General features: G+C 54.8%; 1 protein-coding gene across 5 annotated transcripts in view; it reads left to right on the top strand.

The window, feature by feature from the left end:
- Positions 1 to 1921: 1921 nt before the first annotated feature.
- Positions 1922 to 15892, top strand: part of LOC105485859 (unk like zinc finger) — a 47816-nt gene continuing 33845 nt past the window's right edge. For 4 of the 5 annotated variants that reach the window (XR_011616236.1, XM_071083845.1, XM_071083844.1 and 1 more), the window contains exons 1-4: positions 1922 to 2036; positions 2600 to 2809; positions 13965 to 14141; positions 15709 to 15842. Coding sequence is in view for 4 of the 5 variants with exons in the window: in XM_071083845.1 (XP_070939946.1) it covers positions 1960 to 2036; positions 2600 to 2809; positions 13965 to 14141; positions 15709 to 15842 (598 nt within the window). In the remaining variant the exon portion in view is untranslated. The remainder of the gene's footprint in view (positions 2037 to 2599; positions 2810 to 13964; positions 14142 to 15708; positions 15843 to 15892) is intronic. The other variant, XM_071083846.1, reaches the window with a different exon arrangement.

The following is a 15892-nucleotide window of genomic DNA, read 5'->3' as shown; positions in this document are numbered from 1 at the left end:
ATTAAATGTGGTACCACCCTGGGTTTTAGAGAACATTTCTTCCAAAGCATGAAAAAAAAAAAAAAATGATACTTTCAATAAGCCTTACATCAGTTTCCTTTGATTTCTTCAAGGAAGATGCCCCCGGGGTGTGGAGGAACAGCAGGCGTCTTCACTCATACGTTTATAGCAAAGATCCCCAAATTCCTGAACCCTAAGGCCTCAAATCCTTTTCCTAGCTTTAGCAGGCTCCATAGACACCTCTGCTGGGCAGCTCACAGGCTCCTTAAACTCCAAAATGGAATTAATCTCCTCCAAACCTGTCGCTTCTCCCTTGTTCTGTATTCCTGCAAGCCAGAGACCTGGGCATCATCCTAGACTCCCTTTCCATTCCTAGCACCCTGGGAGTCTTCAAGATCTGTTTATTCCTCTCTGAAGAATTCCCAGGCCCTGTCCTTCCTGCTTGACTTCATTTTCCTGCTTGACTCAACTTGAAAATACCATTTTCTTCATTATCATTTTAATTTTAAGATTTAAATATAATGTTTGTAGAAATAATTCATTTAGAAAATGTGAACCTGGCTGGGCGCTGTGGCTCATGCCTGTAATCCCAGCACTTTGAAAGGCTGAGGCAGGTGGATCACCTGAGGTTGGGAGTTGGAGACCAGCCTAACCAACGTGGAGAAACCCCGTCTCTACTAAAAATAAAAAATTAGCTGGGCGCGGTGGTGAATGCCTGTAATCACAGCTACTCCGGAGGCTAAGGCAGGAGAATTCCTTGAACCTGGGAGGCGGAGGTTGCAACAGTGAGCCGAGATCGAGCCACTGCACTCCACCCTGGGTAACAACAGTGAAACTCCGTCCCCCCCCACCTCTCCCCCGCCAAAAGAAAAGAAAATGTGAACCTATAAAGAAATTTATCCTACCAGCAAATGATAGTTTTTGTTGTTTTACAGTAATAATATTTTTTAAAAAAACCTGACATACTTGGAACAAATCTGTAGGAAGTGATTTGTTTTTAACCTAAATGGGCACATTTTTCTTTTTCTTTTTTTTTTTTTTTTTGAGACGGAGTCTCACTCTGTTGCCCAGGCTGGAGTGCAGTGGCGCGATCTCGGCTCACTGCAAGCTCCGCCTCCCGGGTTCACGCCATTCTCCTGCCTCAGCCTCCCGAGTAGCTGGGACTACAGGCGCCCGCCACCTCGCCCGGCTAGTTTTTTGTATTTTTAGTAGAGACGGGGTTTCACCGTGTTAGCCAGGATGGTCTTGACCTCCTGACCTCGTGATCCGCCCGCCTTGGCCTCCCAAAGTGCTGGTATTACAGGCGTGAGCCACCGCGCCCGGCCTCCTACCACTAACAATTCTTAGGAAACGCTGTTTCTATCAAATCACGTATAGCACTTAGAGTTTTCCATTTTCTCGGCTACTGGGCTGTTGGGGGAGGGGGGCCTCAAGTGTTTGCAAAATAACTGTGATAATTACCTTTGTAGATGAATCTTTGAATGTAAGTTTTTGAGGTCAGGGTTCGAAATGGAAGAAATTCCTTTTTACAAAGGCCAGGACCCCTTGGCCCTTCCGCCCCGTGCCTGGCTCCCCCTGACATTAGCCTCTTGGTTAGTTTGTGGAAGACCAGCTCTATTGAGATACAACTCTTGTGATTAATTCATGTAAAATACACGGTTATGTCGGGTCATGTCACAGCAGGGGCGACCATCGCGGGTCCCACGCGCGGCCCCGGGCAGGGCCCCCTCCCACCCGCGTCCCAGGCCGGGGACCGCAGGGCACGGCAGGGTAGGGCGGGGCGCGGGGTTGGGGCGGGGGCGGGGTCTGTAGCCGGGGGCGGGGCTGGGGCTGGGGCGGGGCTGGGGTCTGCGGGCCGGGGGCGGGGCAGCGGGGGGCGTGGCCGCGGGGGGCGCGCGAGGAGATCCGGGGGCGGGGGCGCCGGCGCGGCGCATGCGCGCTGCATTGTTTTGACTGAAAATGCCGTCGGTTTCGAAAGCGGCGGCGGCGGCGCTGAGCGGGTCCCCCCCGCAGACTGAGAAGCCGACCCACTACAGGTCAGCGCCCGTCCGGCCTGCGGCCCCCCGCCCGCGCCCGGTACAGCTCGGAGCCTCCCGCCGGGGCTCGCGCCGCCTCCGCCTCCCCTTCGCCGTCCCGGCGCCCCCTGGCCTCCGCGCCGCGCCTGGTCTGGGGGGGCCACGACCCTCTGCGCTCGGCGGCCTCCGCCTGAGGTCGGAGCGCGGCGCCAGGGTCTGGGACGGCACCCGGTTCCGGGGTCCACGCGCCTATGGGAGGGAGGAACGCCCCGGGGTTGGGGGCTGCGCCTGGGCTCGGGGACCGGGACCCTCTGCTCCGGCTGCTGACCCTGAGGTCACAGCGGGTCGCCCAGGGTCCGGGGTGGCGCTTGGGCTTGGGGACCAGGGTCAGCGCCTGGGCTTCGAGGTCGGGTGAGGGTCGTATCTGGAGTCGGGATGGGGGTGGGCGCAGCGCCCGGGACCCGCCAGGAATCTGAGTGCAGGTCGACCCTGGGGTTGGAGCGCCTGAGGCCGGTGGGTCCCGCCGCCCACGAGTCCCCGGAGGTGCTGCCGGAAGCGAGCTGCGGCGCTGTCTGTGTTTGTAGGTACCTGAAGGAGTTCAGGACGGAGCAGTGCCCCCTGTTTTCACAGCACAAGTGCGCGCAGCACCGGCCGTTCACCTGCTTCCACTGGCACTTCCTCAACCAGCGGCGCCGCAGGCCCCTCCGCAGGCGCGACGGCACCTTCAACTACAGCCCCGACGTGTACTGCTCCAAGTACAACGAAGCCACCGGCGTGTGCCCCGACGGCGACGAGTAAGCGGTCGCGAGGGGGCGCCGCTGCCCGGGGGGAGGTGGGGGCCTCCGCCCAGGGACTCGGCCTGGACCCTCAGCGGACGCCGTGGTGTCCATTCCTGGCCTCTGTCGAGGGCGTCGTAATTATATGCTGAAGTTTTCTAGTGACCGACCAGGGATGCTGGGGAGGCGTTTCCTAGTCTCAGGCCAGTTCCGGAGGGATTATATGGGTTTTAGGGGTAACGCTTGTGTGACTCAAACCAATTTTGCTTCACTTGCCACTTTTTTTTGTTTATTTGTTTTTTGTTTTTTGAGACGGAGTTTCGCTCTTGTTGCCCAGGCTGGAGTGCATGGCATGATCTCGGTTCACTGCAGCCTTCACCTCCCGGGTTCAAGTGATTCTCCTGCCTCAGCCTCCTGAGTAGCTGGGATTACAGGCATGTGCCACCACGCCCAGCTAATAGAGTAAAATAATTTTACTCTATGTTTAGTAGAGACAGGGTTTCTCCATGTTGGTTGGGCGGGTTTTGAACTCCCAACCTCAGGTGATCTACTCGCGTCAGCCTCCCAAAGTGCTGGGATGACAGGTATGAGCCACCGTGCCTGGCCCCACTTTTTTTTTTTTTTTTTTTTGAGACAGGGTCTTGCTCTGTCACTGGGGCTGGAGTGCAATGATGGGACATGGCTCACTGCAGCCACCAACTCCTAGGCTCAAGTGATCTTCCCTTCTCAGCCTCCCAAGTAGCTGGGACTGCAGGCTCATGCCATACCAGCTAATTTTGCATAGTTTTTGTAGGGATGGGGTCTCACTACATTGCCCAGGCTGGTCTTGAACTTGTGGGCTCAAGTGATCCTCCTGCCTCAGCCTCCCAAAGTGCTGGGATTCCAGGTGTGAGCCACTGTGCCTAGCTGTTTCCCACTCTTGATTTGACACAGTTCCTGCATCAGAACCAACCACTGGCCAAGTGCATTGTTTTGTGTTTCTGTAGAGATGGGGTTCTTGCTGTAGCCTGGTCTGGTCTCAGTCTCCTGGGCACAGTGATCCTCCCTCCTTGGCCTCCCAAAGTCCTGGGATTCCAGGCATGATCCACTGCGCCTGGCCAGGTTTTGGAGCATTTTGTAGCGGTCGGTTGCTTTCCACGCAGAGAGCTTGTGAGAATATTCACGCTGTAGAGTATATCTGGGATGTTTCCTTTCTTGATGTTTACATATTTATTTTAATTTTAGAAAAGATAGTAAAGTTTTTATGTGCAGGCTCATTTATGTAGCATTGAGATTGAGTCTTGCTCTGTCATCCCGGTTGGAGTGCAGTGGCATGATCTTTGCTCACTGCAACCTCTACCTTCCAGGTTCAAGTGACCTGCCTCAGCCTCCTGAATAGCTGGGATTACAGGCACCCACCACCACACCTGGCTAATTTTTTGTATTTTTAATAGAGATGGGGTTTTGCCATGCTGGCCGGGCTGGTCTCAAACTCCTGACCTCAGGTGATTCTGCCTCCTTGGCATCTTAAAGTGCTGGGATTACAGGTGTGAGCCTCCATGCCTGGCCCCTGTGTAGCACTTTTAAAGTTAAGAAATCAACGTTTTGTTTTGGTTTTTTTCTTTTTTTACAAGTTTCCTAATAGTGTTATGAACAGATGTCTTTATTTTGAAGTATGTAAAATGGGAAAACAGGGAAAATACAAGTCAGATTGTATATTCACAGACCGGTGGGAGGTGGTGTCAGGTTCTACTTGCTTCCTGTGGGCTGCTGGCAGAGGGTGGAGGGCGGACGGTGGTCCATTCCTACCTAGGAGTGAGATGGCGGCAGTTGCAGTCTTGAAGTCTCCATCCTCTGATCTTTTGGAAGGAGCTGATTCTCCAGGGACCTTCCCGTTGGAGGCTGCTTTCAGTGCGGAGACCCGTGTGAAGTCTGTTTTTCTGTATTTTTTCAATAGTGCTTAGCCCAGGGGATAAATTTTTCTAATTTTTTTTTAGGGATGCTAGAAACTTTAAATACTGAAATGTTTTTAATTGCACATTGAATAGTGTTTGTTTTGTTTTTGTTCTGAGGCGAAGTTTCTGTCACGCAGGCTGGAGTGCGGTGGCGCCATCTCGGCTCACTGCAACCTTCACCTCCCGGGTTCAAGCGATTTTCCTGCCTCAGCCTCCCAAGTAGCTGGGATGACAGGTGCGTGCCACCACGCCCAGCTGATTTTTGTATTTTTAGTAGAGACTGGGTTTCTCCATGTTGGTCAGGCTGGTCTTGAACTTCTGACCTCATGATTTGTCCACCTCGGTCTCCCAAAGTGCTAGGATTACAGGCGTGAGCCACTGCACCCAGCTGTTTTTGTTTTTTGAGACAGGGTCTTGCTCTGTCCCCTGGGCTGGAGTGCAGGGGCACGAACATGGCTCACTGCAGCTTGAACCTCCAGAGCTCAAACGATCTTCCTGCCTCAGCCTCCTGAGCAGCTGGGGCCACAGGAGTGCTCTGTCACTCCTGGCTAATTTATTATTACTGCTTTTTTGAGACCAAGTCTCACTCTGGTTGCCTGGGCTGGAGTGCAGTGGTACGATCTCAGCTCACTGCAGCCTCTACCTCCTGGGGTCAGGTGATTCTCCCTCTTCAGCCTCTGGAGTAGCTGGGACTACAGACTCTCTACACCACGCCCGGCTAATTTTTTTGTATTTTTAGTAGAGATGGGGTTTTGTTACGTTGTCCAGGCTGGTCTCAGTCTCAAACTCCTGGACTCAAGTGATCCTCCCACCGCAGCCTCCCAGAGTGCTAGGATAACAGGTGTGAGCCACCACACACCTTGGCTCACTTTTTTTTTTTTTTTTTTTTTGGTAGAGATGGAGTCTCACTGTGTTGCCCGGCCTCAGGCGATCCTCCCACCTTGACCTCCCCAAAGTGCAGGGATTGTAGGTGCAAACCACCACACCTGGCTCTAGTGTTGTTAAGGCAGGTTGGTGCCTAAACTTGAAGTAATGTAGCCAGCCCGTTTTGGTGAGGATGATGATGTACTTCTAGGTGGTTCTGAAAGTGCATAATTGAATTGCTTTTTGAACCACTGTTTACTGCAAATGGGGCTTTCAAAGGCAGGTATTTGTCTAGTTAATGTCTGGGCTCAGCCCCTAATTTCCCTTGGTCAAGCCACTTACCTGCCCAGATCTGGGATCCTGAGTTTCGAGTGGGGCCAGTGCTGCCTAACTCTGGTGCGGGGGTTCCAGAAGTGTGAATACGAGCACCCAGCCTGTCTGACCCCGCTCCAGTGTTGAATACGGGGCACTGATTGGCAGCGCTCTGTCACCCAGGCTGGAGTGCAATGGTGCAATCTCAGCTCACTGTAACTTCCACCTCCCGGGTTCAAGCGATTATACTGCCTCAGCCTCCCGAGTAGCTGGAATTACAGGCGTGCACCACCACGCCCGGCTAATTTTGTGTTTTTAGTAGAGATGGGGTTTCTCCATGTTGGTCAGGCTGGTCTCGAATTCCCGACCTCAGGTGATCCGTCCGCCTCAGCCTGCAAAAGTGCTGGGATTACAGGTGTGCAGCCCTGCACCCGGTGAGAAAGCATCTTTTCATAACTGTTTCTTTTTTTGGAGATGGAATCTCACTCTCACTCTGTCTCCCAGACTGGAGTGCAGTGGCGCAATCTCGGCTCACTGTATCCTTTGCCTCCTGGGTTCAAGCAATTATTCTGCCTCAGCCTACCAAGTAGCTGGGATTATAGGCGTGTGCCAGCATGCCTGGCTAATTTTTGTATTTTTAGTAGAGATGGGTTTCGCCGTGTTGGCCAGGCTGGTCTTGAACTCCTGACCTCAGGTGATCTGCTAGCCTCGGCCTCCAAAAGTGCTGGGATTACATGCATGAGCCACCATGAGCCACTGTGCCCGGCCTCATAACTGTTTTGGTTCCGGAGTCTGGAAGTCCTGGTGTGGACTCAGCCCCACTGCTAGGCACAGGGTGGTGTCCAGTTCTTACAGGGACCGACAGTGCTGTAGTAAGCGCCTGCCTTGAGGTGGTCGCTTCAAGCCGTGCTCAAGTAGCAGTTCCATAACACGATTATTCATTACACAAATATTAGCCTGCTGTCTGAATGGCTTACAGTTTATAATTGAGGGTGGTAAGTGGGGCTAAGATGCCTGTTTGGTGTTTTGTTTTGGATGCATCCTGGGTATATCCACATATAATAAGGAAATTTCCTTATTTTATTTAATATTTTGTTTGTAGCATGTGAATGACTTGCTTTGGCCGGCCCTTTCGGAGGTGTTTGACAGGCTGCCTCCCCTGGGAATCTCCTCCGTAATTACCCTTCGTTCCCCGGGAGTGGAACTTTCTTACCACTGCACACAGGGGATAGCCAGTTTGTCCCACTGAAGTGCCTGCTCTGGTTCTCATTGAGGGTTGCCTCAGAATTTGTAAATAGATGAACGTTCAGAATAAGGACAGGACTTTCCTTTTCTTTCTTTCTTTTTTTTTTTTTTTTTGAGATGGAGTCTCAAAAAAAAACAGTCCAGCCTCTTGCTCAGGCTGGAGTGCAGTGGTGCGATCTCGGCTCGCTGCAAGCTCTGCCTCCCAGGTTCACACCATTCTCCTGCCTCAGCCTCCCGAGTAGCAGGCGCCTGCCATCAGCCAGGGCCTTCCTTTTCTTTAGTTCATTGGCTTTTGAAATTTCTATTTTGGCTGGGCGCGGTGGCTCACGCCTGTAATTCCAGCACTTGGTGCTGGAACCCCGTCACCACTAAAAATACAAAAAATTAGCTGGGCGTGGTGGCGGGCGCCTGTAGTCCCAGCTACTCGGGAGGCTGAGGCAGGAGAATGGCGTGAAGCTGGGAGGCGGAGCTTGCAGTGAGCCGAGATCGTGCCACCGCACTACAGCCGGGGCGACAGAGCGAGACTCCGTCTCAAAAAAAAAAAAAAAAAAAAAAAAAAAAATTTCTATTTTGGGTGTTGATACTACCAACCTGTTATTTTACACATAAATGTGTATCAGAGAGCAGAGACCCTTAGCACATGTCAGGCCTGGCTCTTGGTTCTGGCTGGAGGCGCTGGGGCTGAGCTGTAGGGCAGAGCAGGACTGGGACCCCAGGAGGGCCCCCCGCTGCTGGCGCCGCCTTTCCTGGGCAGGCTGGCACCTCGCTCCACCCCTGCCTGCTCAGTGGCTGCCTCAGTGTCAGCCCCTCCTGGGGTCAGCCTCACTGGCACCAGCTCCTGCGGGCGCCTCTGCCGTCACCGCCCCCTCCGTGGAGGGTGACCTCCTCCAGCCCCTGCTGTCATCCCTTCTCTCCTCCTTCCATGGTCTCCCAGGTCACTTCTCAGCGTCCTCCCCAATTCTCTGTGGGCACCCCCTCCGGTGCCTGCCCCCGTGGGTGCCCCCACTGTGCGACCTTTCCTAGGTGGGTGGCCGCCGCTTGTTGCACCCCAAGTCGTGCCGGTCCTGTGGGCATCGTGGGGATCCCGGGCCCAGACCCGCCTGGCTCGGGAAAGGCCCTTTGTTCTGCGGGACACGCCCCTCCCCTGCACGCCCGCGATTGGCTGCCCCAGGTCACGTGTAGGGCCCCGCCCCCGTGGGAACCGTCCTGACATGGGGGCGTGGCAGCCCCGTGGGGGCGGGGCCTTGAGACTGCCGGGCTGTCGCTGAGGGGCGGGGCGCTTGCTTTTTCTCTTTAAACAGATTGTGGTAAAGAAATAGAAAAGACGCCCCGTGGGATCCCGGGCCGCTCCAGGGTCCCTCTTTTTTGTTTGTCTTTCTTTTGAGCCAGGGTCTGGCTCTGTCTCCCCAGCTGGAGTGCAGTGGCTCGGATCTCAGCTCACGGCAACCTCTGCCTCCCGGGCTCAGCTGATCCTCCCACCTCAGCCTCCGAAGTACCGGGAACCACAAGTGCGCCACCACCCCCAGCTAAATTTTTTTTTTTTTTTTTTTTGTAATTTAATAGAGATGGGGTTTTGCTGTGTTGCACAGGCTGGTCTCCAACTCCTGGACTCAAGCGATCCACCTGCCTCGGCCTCCCAGAGTCCTGGGATTACAGGCGTGAGGCGCCATGCCCAGCCTCTAGGCCCATTTTCTTTTTTTTTTTTTTTTTTTGAGACGGAGTCTCGCTCTGTCGCCCAGGCCGGAGTGCAGTGGCCAGATCTCAGCTCACTGCAAGCTCCGCCTCCCGGGTTCACGCCATTCTCCTGCCTCAGCCTCCCGAGTAGCTGGGACTACAGGCGCCCGCCACCTCGCCCGGCTAGTTTTTTGTACTTTTCAGTAGAGACGGGGTTTCACCGTGTTAGCCAGGATGGTCTCGATCTCCTGACCTCGTGATTCGCCCGTCTCGGCCTCCCAAAATGCTGGGATTACAGGCTTGAGCCACCGCGCCCGGCCAGGCCCATTTTCATTGGGGAAAAAAAATCCACGTGGCCTGCAGCTGTGTAGCCACAGAACCAGTGGCTATCTGCCAGCCCACCCCTGCCCAGAAGAGCGCCCCTGCACTGTGGCCTGCAGCCACCCTGGGTCTCTTGTTCTCAGGAAGAAACGGGCTCACCCCATTCCTGTGGCGCAGCTTTTCCAGGTTGACACACAGGTTTGTTGTCTTTTTTTTTTTTTTTTTTTTTTGACAGGGCCTCACTCTGTCGCCCAGGCTGGATCTTGGCTCACTGCAACCTCAACCTCTTGAGCTCAAGTGATCCTCCCACCTCAGACTCCAGAGTAGCTGGGACCGTAGGCGCACACCACCACGCCCAGCGGAATTTTTGTATTTTTTATAGGGATGGGGTCTTACTGGTTTCAAACTTCTGGGCTCAAGTAACCCACCCACCTCTCCTCCCAAAGTGCTGGGATTACAGGAATGAGCCACTGCACCTGGCCTCTGTCTTCTTTCCAGAGCTCTCTTTGGTGGTGTCACCTGGCAGACCTGATACTTCCCGCTTGCCCTGTGGGACCTCCCCAGTCCCCTCCCCAGGGACCTCCCAACTCCTGTCTGGATGGGTCCAGGGTGTGCCTAGCTGGGTCTCCACTGTGCATTCTGTGAGGAACTGGTGGGAGGAGAAACTTTTCCAAGTATCCATTTCTTTTTTTGTTTTGTTTTTTGAGATGGAATCTCGCTCTGTTGTCCAGGCTGGAGTGCAGTGGTGCAATCCCCTCACTGCAAGCTCCGCTTCCCAGGTTCACGCCATTCTCCTGCCTCCGCCTCTGGAGTAGCTGGGACTACAGGCGCCCGCCACCATGCCCAGCAAATTTTTTGTATTTTCAGTAGATGGAGTTTCTCCGTGTTAGCCAGGATGGTCTCGGTCTCCTGACTTCATGATCTGCCCGCCTTGGCCTCCCAAAGTGCTGGGATTACAGGCATGCGCCACTGTGCCCAGCTAACTTTTTTTTTTTTGTATTTTTAGTAGAGATGGGGTTTCCCCATGTTGGCCAGGCTGATTTTTAACTCCTGACCTCAGGTGGTCCACCCGCCTCAGCCTTCCAAAGTGCTGGGATGACAGGCGTGAGCCCCTGCGCCTGGCCAGGAGTCTGATCTGTTAAAAGATCCAATTGGAATATTTAATTTTAAAATGTTGAATGCCTTAGGACCTAAGGCATAGGTAAAAGATTTACTCACTTCAGGGTGTGTAGGCTGTTGCTGTTTAAACTGATCTCATGATGAGCTTGGGCTTTGGGAGCGAGAAGAAAGCCCGGGGCTGGCCTGGGGCATGAGAGCAATTTTTAAAACTCAGAGGCATCCGGGCACGGTGGCTCATATCTGCAGTCCCAATACTTTAGGAGGCCTAGGCAGGTGGATCGCTTGAGCCCAGGAGTTTGGGACCGGTATGGGAAACAGAGCAAGATTATGTCTCTACAAAAAATTAGGCCGGGCCTGGTGATTCACACCTGTAACCCTAGCACTTTGGGATGCTGAGGCAGATGGATCACCTGAGGTCAGGAGTTCAAGACCAGCCTGGTCGACATGGTGAAACACCATCTCTACTAAATATACAAAAATTAGCTGGGCATGGTGGCAGGTGCCTGTAATCCCAGCTACTCGGGAGGCTGAGGCAGGAGAATCGCTTAAACCCAGGAGGCGGAGATTGCAGTGAGCCAAGATTGCGCCACTGCACTCTGGCCTGGGTGACAGTGAGACTCTTGTCTAAAAAAAAAAAAAAAAAAAAAACCGGCGGGGCGCGGTGGCTCACGCCTGTAATCGCAGCACTTTGGTAGGCCGAGGCGGGCGGATCACGAGGTCAGGAGATCAAGACCATCCTGGCTAACATGGTGAAACCCCGTCTCTACTAAAAATACAAAAAGTTTAGCCGGGTATGCTGGTGGGCGCCTGTAGTCCCAGCTACTTGATAGACTGAGGCAGGAGAATGGCGTGAACCTGGGAGGCGGAGCTTGCAGTGAGCCAAGATCATGCCACTGCACTCCACAGCCTGGGTGACAGAGCCAGACCCCGTCTAAAACAAAACAAAACAAAACAAAACAAAAACCAATATAGCCAGGCATGGGGGTGCGCCTGTTCCTCCCATCCCCCGAGCTGTTTCTGTGCTGTGCTTTGGGGCCCCCTCAGCTGGAAGGGAGTCATGTACACTGCCTGTCCCCTAAGCCCGGTGGTTCTCGCACGTTCCCTGGGAACCAGCCGGCAGTGCAGATCCATGGGCCTCGTCCATGCCAGCTGGGGGGACTGCGTGGGCTACAGGCCTCCCAGGTGATTTTGATGCACGTGGCTCGCAGTCTGGAGAATGTGTTAAGGGGGTCTGGTGCACCCTCCTTGGGTTCAGGTAAGAGCTGCCTGAGGGAAGGGCAGCTTCTCACACTCCGGGATCTGGCTGCCTCCTATCCGCTGGTCTCGGTGGGTCCAGGGCATTGGAGCATGAGGCAGAGCGGTTCCCGTGCACTGGGTGTAATCTGGTGGCTCTGCTCACTGATTGTCTCGGATGAATTTGAGAACCATGTGTGTCACCCGACCCCTGGGGGCTCCTGCGTCCCCTCCTTGGGCATCCGTGAGCTTTCTCTTAGGTATTCCCTCTCATTCCTAGGTGTCCGTAGAGTAAGGCATTTTTCTAAAACTTCTTCCAGTTTTTCTTTCTTTCTTTTTTTTTTTTCTTTTGACAGACTTTTGCTCTTGTCGCCCAGGTTGGAGTACAGTGGCGCGATCTCAGCCGACTGCGACCCCCGCCTCCCGGGTTCAAGTGCTTCTCTGCCTCAGCCTCTCGAGTAGCTGGGATTACAGGCACCTGCTGTCATGCCTGGCTAATTTTGTATTTTTAGTAGAGATGGTTTTACCATCCTGGCGAGGCTGGTCTTGAACTCCTGACCTCGTGATCCACCCACCTCGTCCTCCCAAAGTGCTGGGATTACAGGCGTGAACCACTGTACCCAGCTGGGCTGGCTGGCTGCCTTCCTTCCTTCCTTCCTTCCTTTCTCCCTCCCCACCTCTCTCTCCCTCCCTTCCTTCCTCTCCTTTTTTTTTTTTTTTTGTGAGACAGGGTCTTGCTCTGTTGCCCATGCTGAAGTGCGGTGGCACAATTACGACTCACTGCAGCCTCGGCCTTTTGGGCTTAAGCGATCCTCCCTCCTCAGCCTCCCAAGTCGCTGAGACCACAGGTGTCCACCGCCACGCTGGGCTAATGTTTAAATTTTTTGTAGAGATAGGGACTCACTATGTTGCCCAGGCTAGTCTTGAACCCCTAGCCTCAAGCAATTCTCCTATCTCTGTCTCCCAAAGTGCTGAGGTTACAGATGTCAGCCAGTGTGCCAGCCCTTCCAAGGCTGAAAAATACCCCATTGTGTGGACGGAGGCCCACGTTTGCCCCGTTGTGTGGACAGAAGCCCACGTTTGCCCCATTGTGTGGACAGAAGCCCACACTTTCCTTACTGGCTCCATTGGCGCCCACTTCAGTGGTTTCCCCCCTTGGCTCTTGCGATTGACGCTGCTGTGAACATGGGTGTGCAGGTGTCTCCTGAAGACCTTGCCTTTGGGATTTTTGGATGTGTACTTAGCAGGATCGCTGGGTACCAGGGTAGCGTTCTAATTTGACTTCTGCTTGGCTGGCTCCTGGGGACCCTGAGAGCCAGCCGGGCACCCCTTCTTCTGCCTCTGTCCCCCTCAGCTTTCAGTGTCTGGCACATCACAGGTGCCCGTGGAGCCTGGGTTGGGCTCTCTGAACTCTGTGTCTCTATTTCCTGGCCTTAGAGGATGGGGCTGGACCTGGTGTTGCTGAATCGCTCTTGGTCCCCAGCCATCCCTGGCCGGAGCTCCTAGTGTCCAGGCTGCAGCCCTGAGCACAGCGAGGTGGGCGGGGCCCTCATGGAGCTCCCCAGCCGGAGCTGGAGGTGAAGGTTTGAGTCTTTACATTTGGGGACCTGCAGTGATGGCCCCTGTCATCCTCTGCCTTGGCCCTCAGGCCACTCAGGGTGATTCTGTGACCAGTCGGGGCTCGGCACCATTGACTTCTCAGGGTCTTCTGTGTGTCCCCTTGCCTCCTTCTGGAGTGACCTACCTGGAGGTGCCCAGGAATGCCGGAGCGGTTTGTGTCGCCTCTCTGTCTCTGTTGCTGCTGCCTGCCTATGACTTGGGCCTTGGCAGCTGCTTCCCCTCCCTGCTGCGCCCCGTCCTGCTCCAGGAGCCGCCTGTGACTCCCCAGGAGTGTGGCTCTGGGCCTGCAGGTGGCCCATGGGATGGTGACGCTGCCTCACCTGTGCTCCCCACCACGCCATCTGCCTCCTCTTCTGCCCATGCCCCTCGTCTCCCCCAGCCGCGTCCAGGGCCCTGTGCTTATTCCCTCCCCTACGTCCCTCCTGGGGTCCCTGAAAGCAGCAGGACACTGGGCAGGAGGGGCCCCCACTTTGTGCCAATGACTGGTTAGGAAGGTGAGGCAGCCTGTGTGCAGGGCGTGAACTCTCATTCCTACACAGGTTTAAAAGTTTATTTGGAACATTAGGAAGGATGAGCTTTGTGGAAATTCAGCGTTGTGTTTCCTGCTGTGTTTGGCTCACTGGGGGTTTGCGGTGGTCTGTGTTTGACTAGTTGGGGGTTTGCGGTGGTCTGTGTACCTTTGGGGACAGGTGCTGTGTTCAGGGTGTCTGTCCTGATCAGAACAGGAATCTGGGAGAAGGGAAGGGAATTCACTGTTTGCCACGTGCTGATGGGGTGTGGACCCAGGGAGCTTAGTAGGGCTGCCTCTGGGTCCATGAGAACCAGGCATTATGTGCCCCTCTGTTCCCCAGGTGTCCCTACCTGCACCGGACAACAGGGGACACGGAACGCAAATACCACCTGCGTTACTACAAGACGGGAACCTGCATCCACGAGACGGATGCACGTGGCCACTGCGTGAAGAACGGGCTGCACTGTGCCTTCGCGCACGGCCCCCTGGACCTGCGGCCGCCCGTGTGTGACGTCAGGTGAGTGAGCATCCACGGTGGGCACTCAGCCAGCGGCTTGCCTGCCTGCTGCTGCAGGCTCTGCTGGCCCAAATCTCTCTCTTCCAGAATTTGTTTCTGAGTCTGGATGTTAGTCCTTTTTTTTTTTTTTTTTTTTTGAGACGGAGTCTTGCTGTGTTGCCCAGGCTGGAATGCAGTGGCGCAATCTCAGCTCACTGCAAGCTCCGCCTCCTAGGTTCACACCATTCTCCTGCCTCTGCTTCCCGAGTAGCTGGGACTACAGGCGCCTGCCACCACACCCAGCTAATTTTTTTTTTTTTTGTACGTTTAGTAGAGACCAGATTTCACCATGTTGGTCAGGATGGTCTCGATCTCTTGACCTCGTGATCTGCCTGCCTTGGCCTCCCAAAGTGTTGGGATTACAGGTGTGAGCCACCTCGCCCAGACCTTTTTTTTTTTTTTTTTTTTTTTTTGAGGCACAGTCTCTCTCTGTCGCCCAGGCTGGAGTTCAGTGGCACGATCTCAGCTCACTGTAACCTCTGCCTCCCAGGTTCAAGTGATTCTCCTGTCTCAGCCTCTTGAGTAGCTGGGATTACAGGTGCCGGCCCAGCTAAGTTTTGTATTTTTAGTAGAGATGGCGTTTCACCCTGTTGGCCAGGCTGGTCTCGAACTCCTGACCTCAAGTGATCCTCCCACCTCAGCGTCCCAGAGTGCTGGGATTACAGGTGTGAGCTACCAGGCCCAGCCTTTGGATGTTACTTCTTTCTTTTTTTCTTTTCCTTTTTTGTTTTGTGGAACGGAATCTCGCTCTGTCACCCAGGCTGGAGTGCAGTGGCGCGATCTCGGCTCACTGCAAGCTCTGCCTACCAGGTTCACACCATTCTCCTGCCTCAGCCTCCCGAGTAGCTGGGACTACAGGCGCCCGCCAGCACACCGGGGTTTTTGTTTTGTATTTTTGGTCGAGACGGGATTTCACCATGTTAGCCAGGATGGTCTGGATCTCCTGACCTCGTGATCCGCCCGCCTCGCCCTCCCAAAGTGCTGGGATTACAGGCGTGAGCCACCGCGCCCGGCCTGGATGTTATTTCTAATGAGACAATCCCTCACCTCTTCTCACTGGGTGTTTCTTCTCTGGGTCCGGCGGGCAGCTCAGTGGGGTTGAGGTTGTGAGGCACTACTTTCCGGGAGAATGAACTCAGCACACAGTCTGGGGCTGCAGGAAAGCAAATCCTGCCCAAAGAAGTCTCCGCTCTTACGTGGGTCGGGCCGAGTGTAGTGGCTCATACATGTAATCCCAGTGCTCTGGGAGGCCAAGGTGGGAGGATTGCTTGAGCCCGGGGGGTGGAGGCTGCAGTGAGCCGTGGTGGGGCAGAGCCAGACCCTGTCTCAGATAAAACAAAGCAAACAAAGTGAAGTGGTTGGGATTTGGATGAGGACTGTGGGCCAGGACAGGGGAGCATCTACACACTAGACGCCGTCCTGAACGTTTGGCTGCAGTGGTGGGAGGGGAGCCTGCCCTCCAGTGACCTCCTCTCAGCTTTGGAGGCTCCAGACACAGAGCCGTGACCACTGTGTCCTTGGCTTGCAGGGAGCTGCAGGCTCAGGAAGCCTTGCAGAACGGCCAGCTGGGCAGCGGGGAAGGGGTCCCAGATCTGCAGCCTGGGGTCTTGGCCAGCCAGGCCATGATTGAGAAGATCCTGAGCGAGGACCCCCGGTGGCAAGGTAACTCCACGGCCGCAGCTGAGGGCGGTGGGAGGGGCGGGCACAGCGCA

This window comes from Macaca nemestrina, chromosome 18 (assembly GCF_043159975.1).
Source record: "Macaca nemestrina isolate mMacNem1 chromosome 18, mMacNem.hap1, whole genome shotgun sequence".
Lineage (NCBI taxonomy): Eukaryota > Metazoa > Chordata > Mammalia > Primates > Cercopithecidae > Macaca > Macaca nemestrina.
The sequence above is the reverse complement of the archived record's forward strand: the minus strand, read 5'-3'. Positions and strand labels throughout refer to the sequence as shown.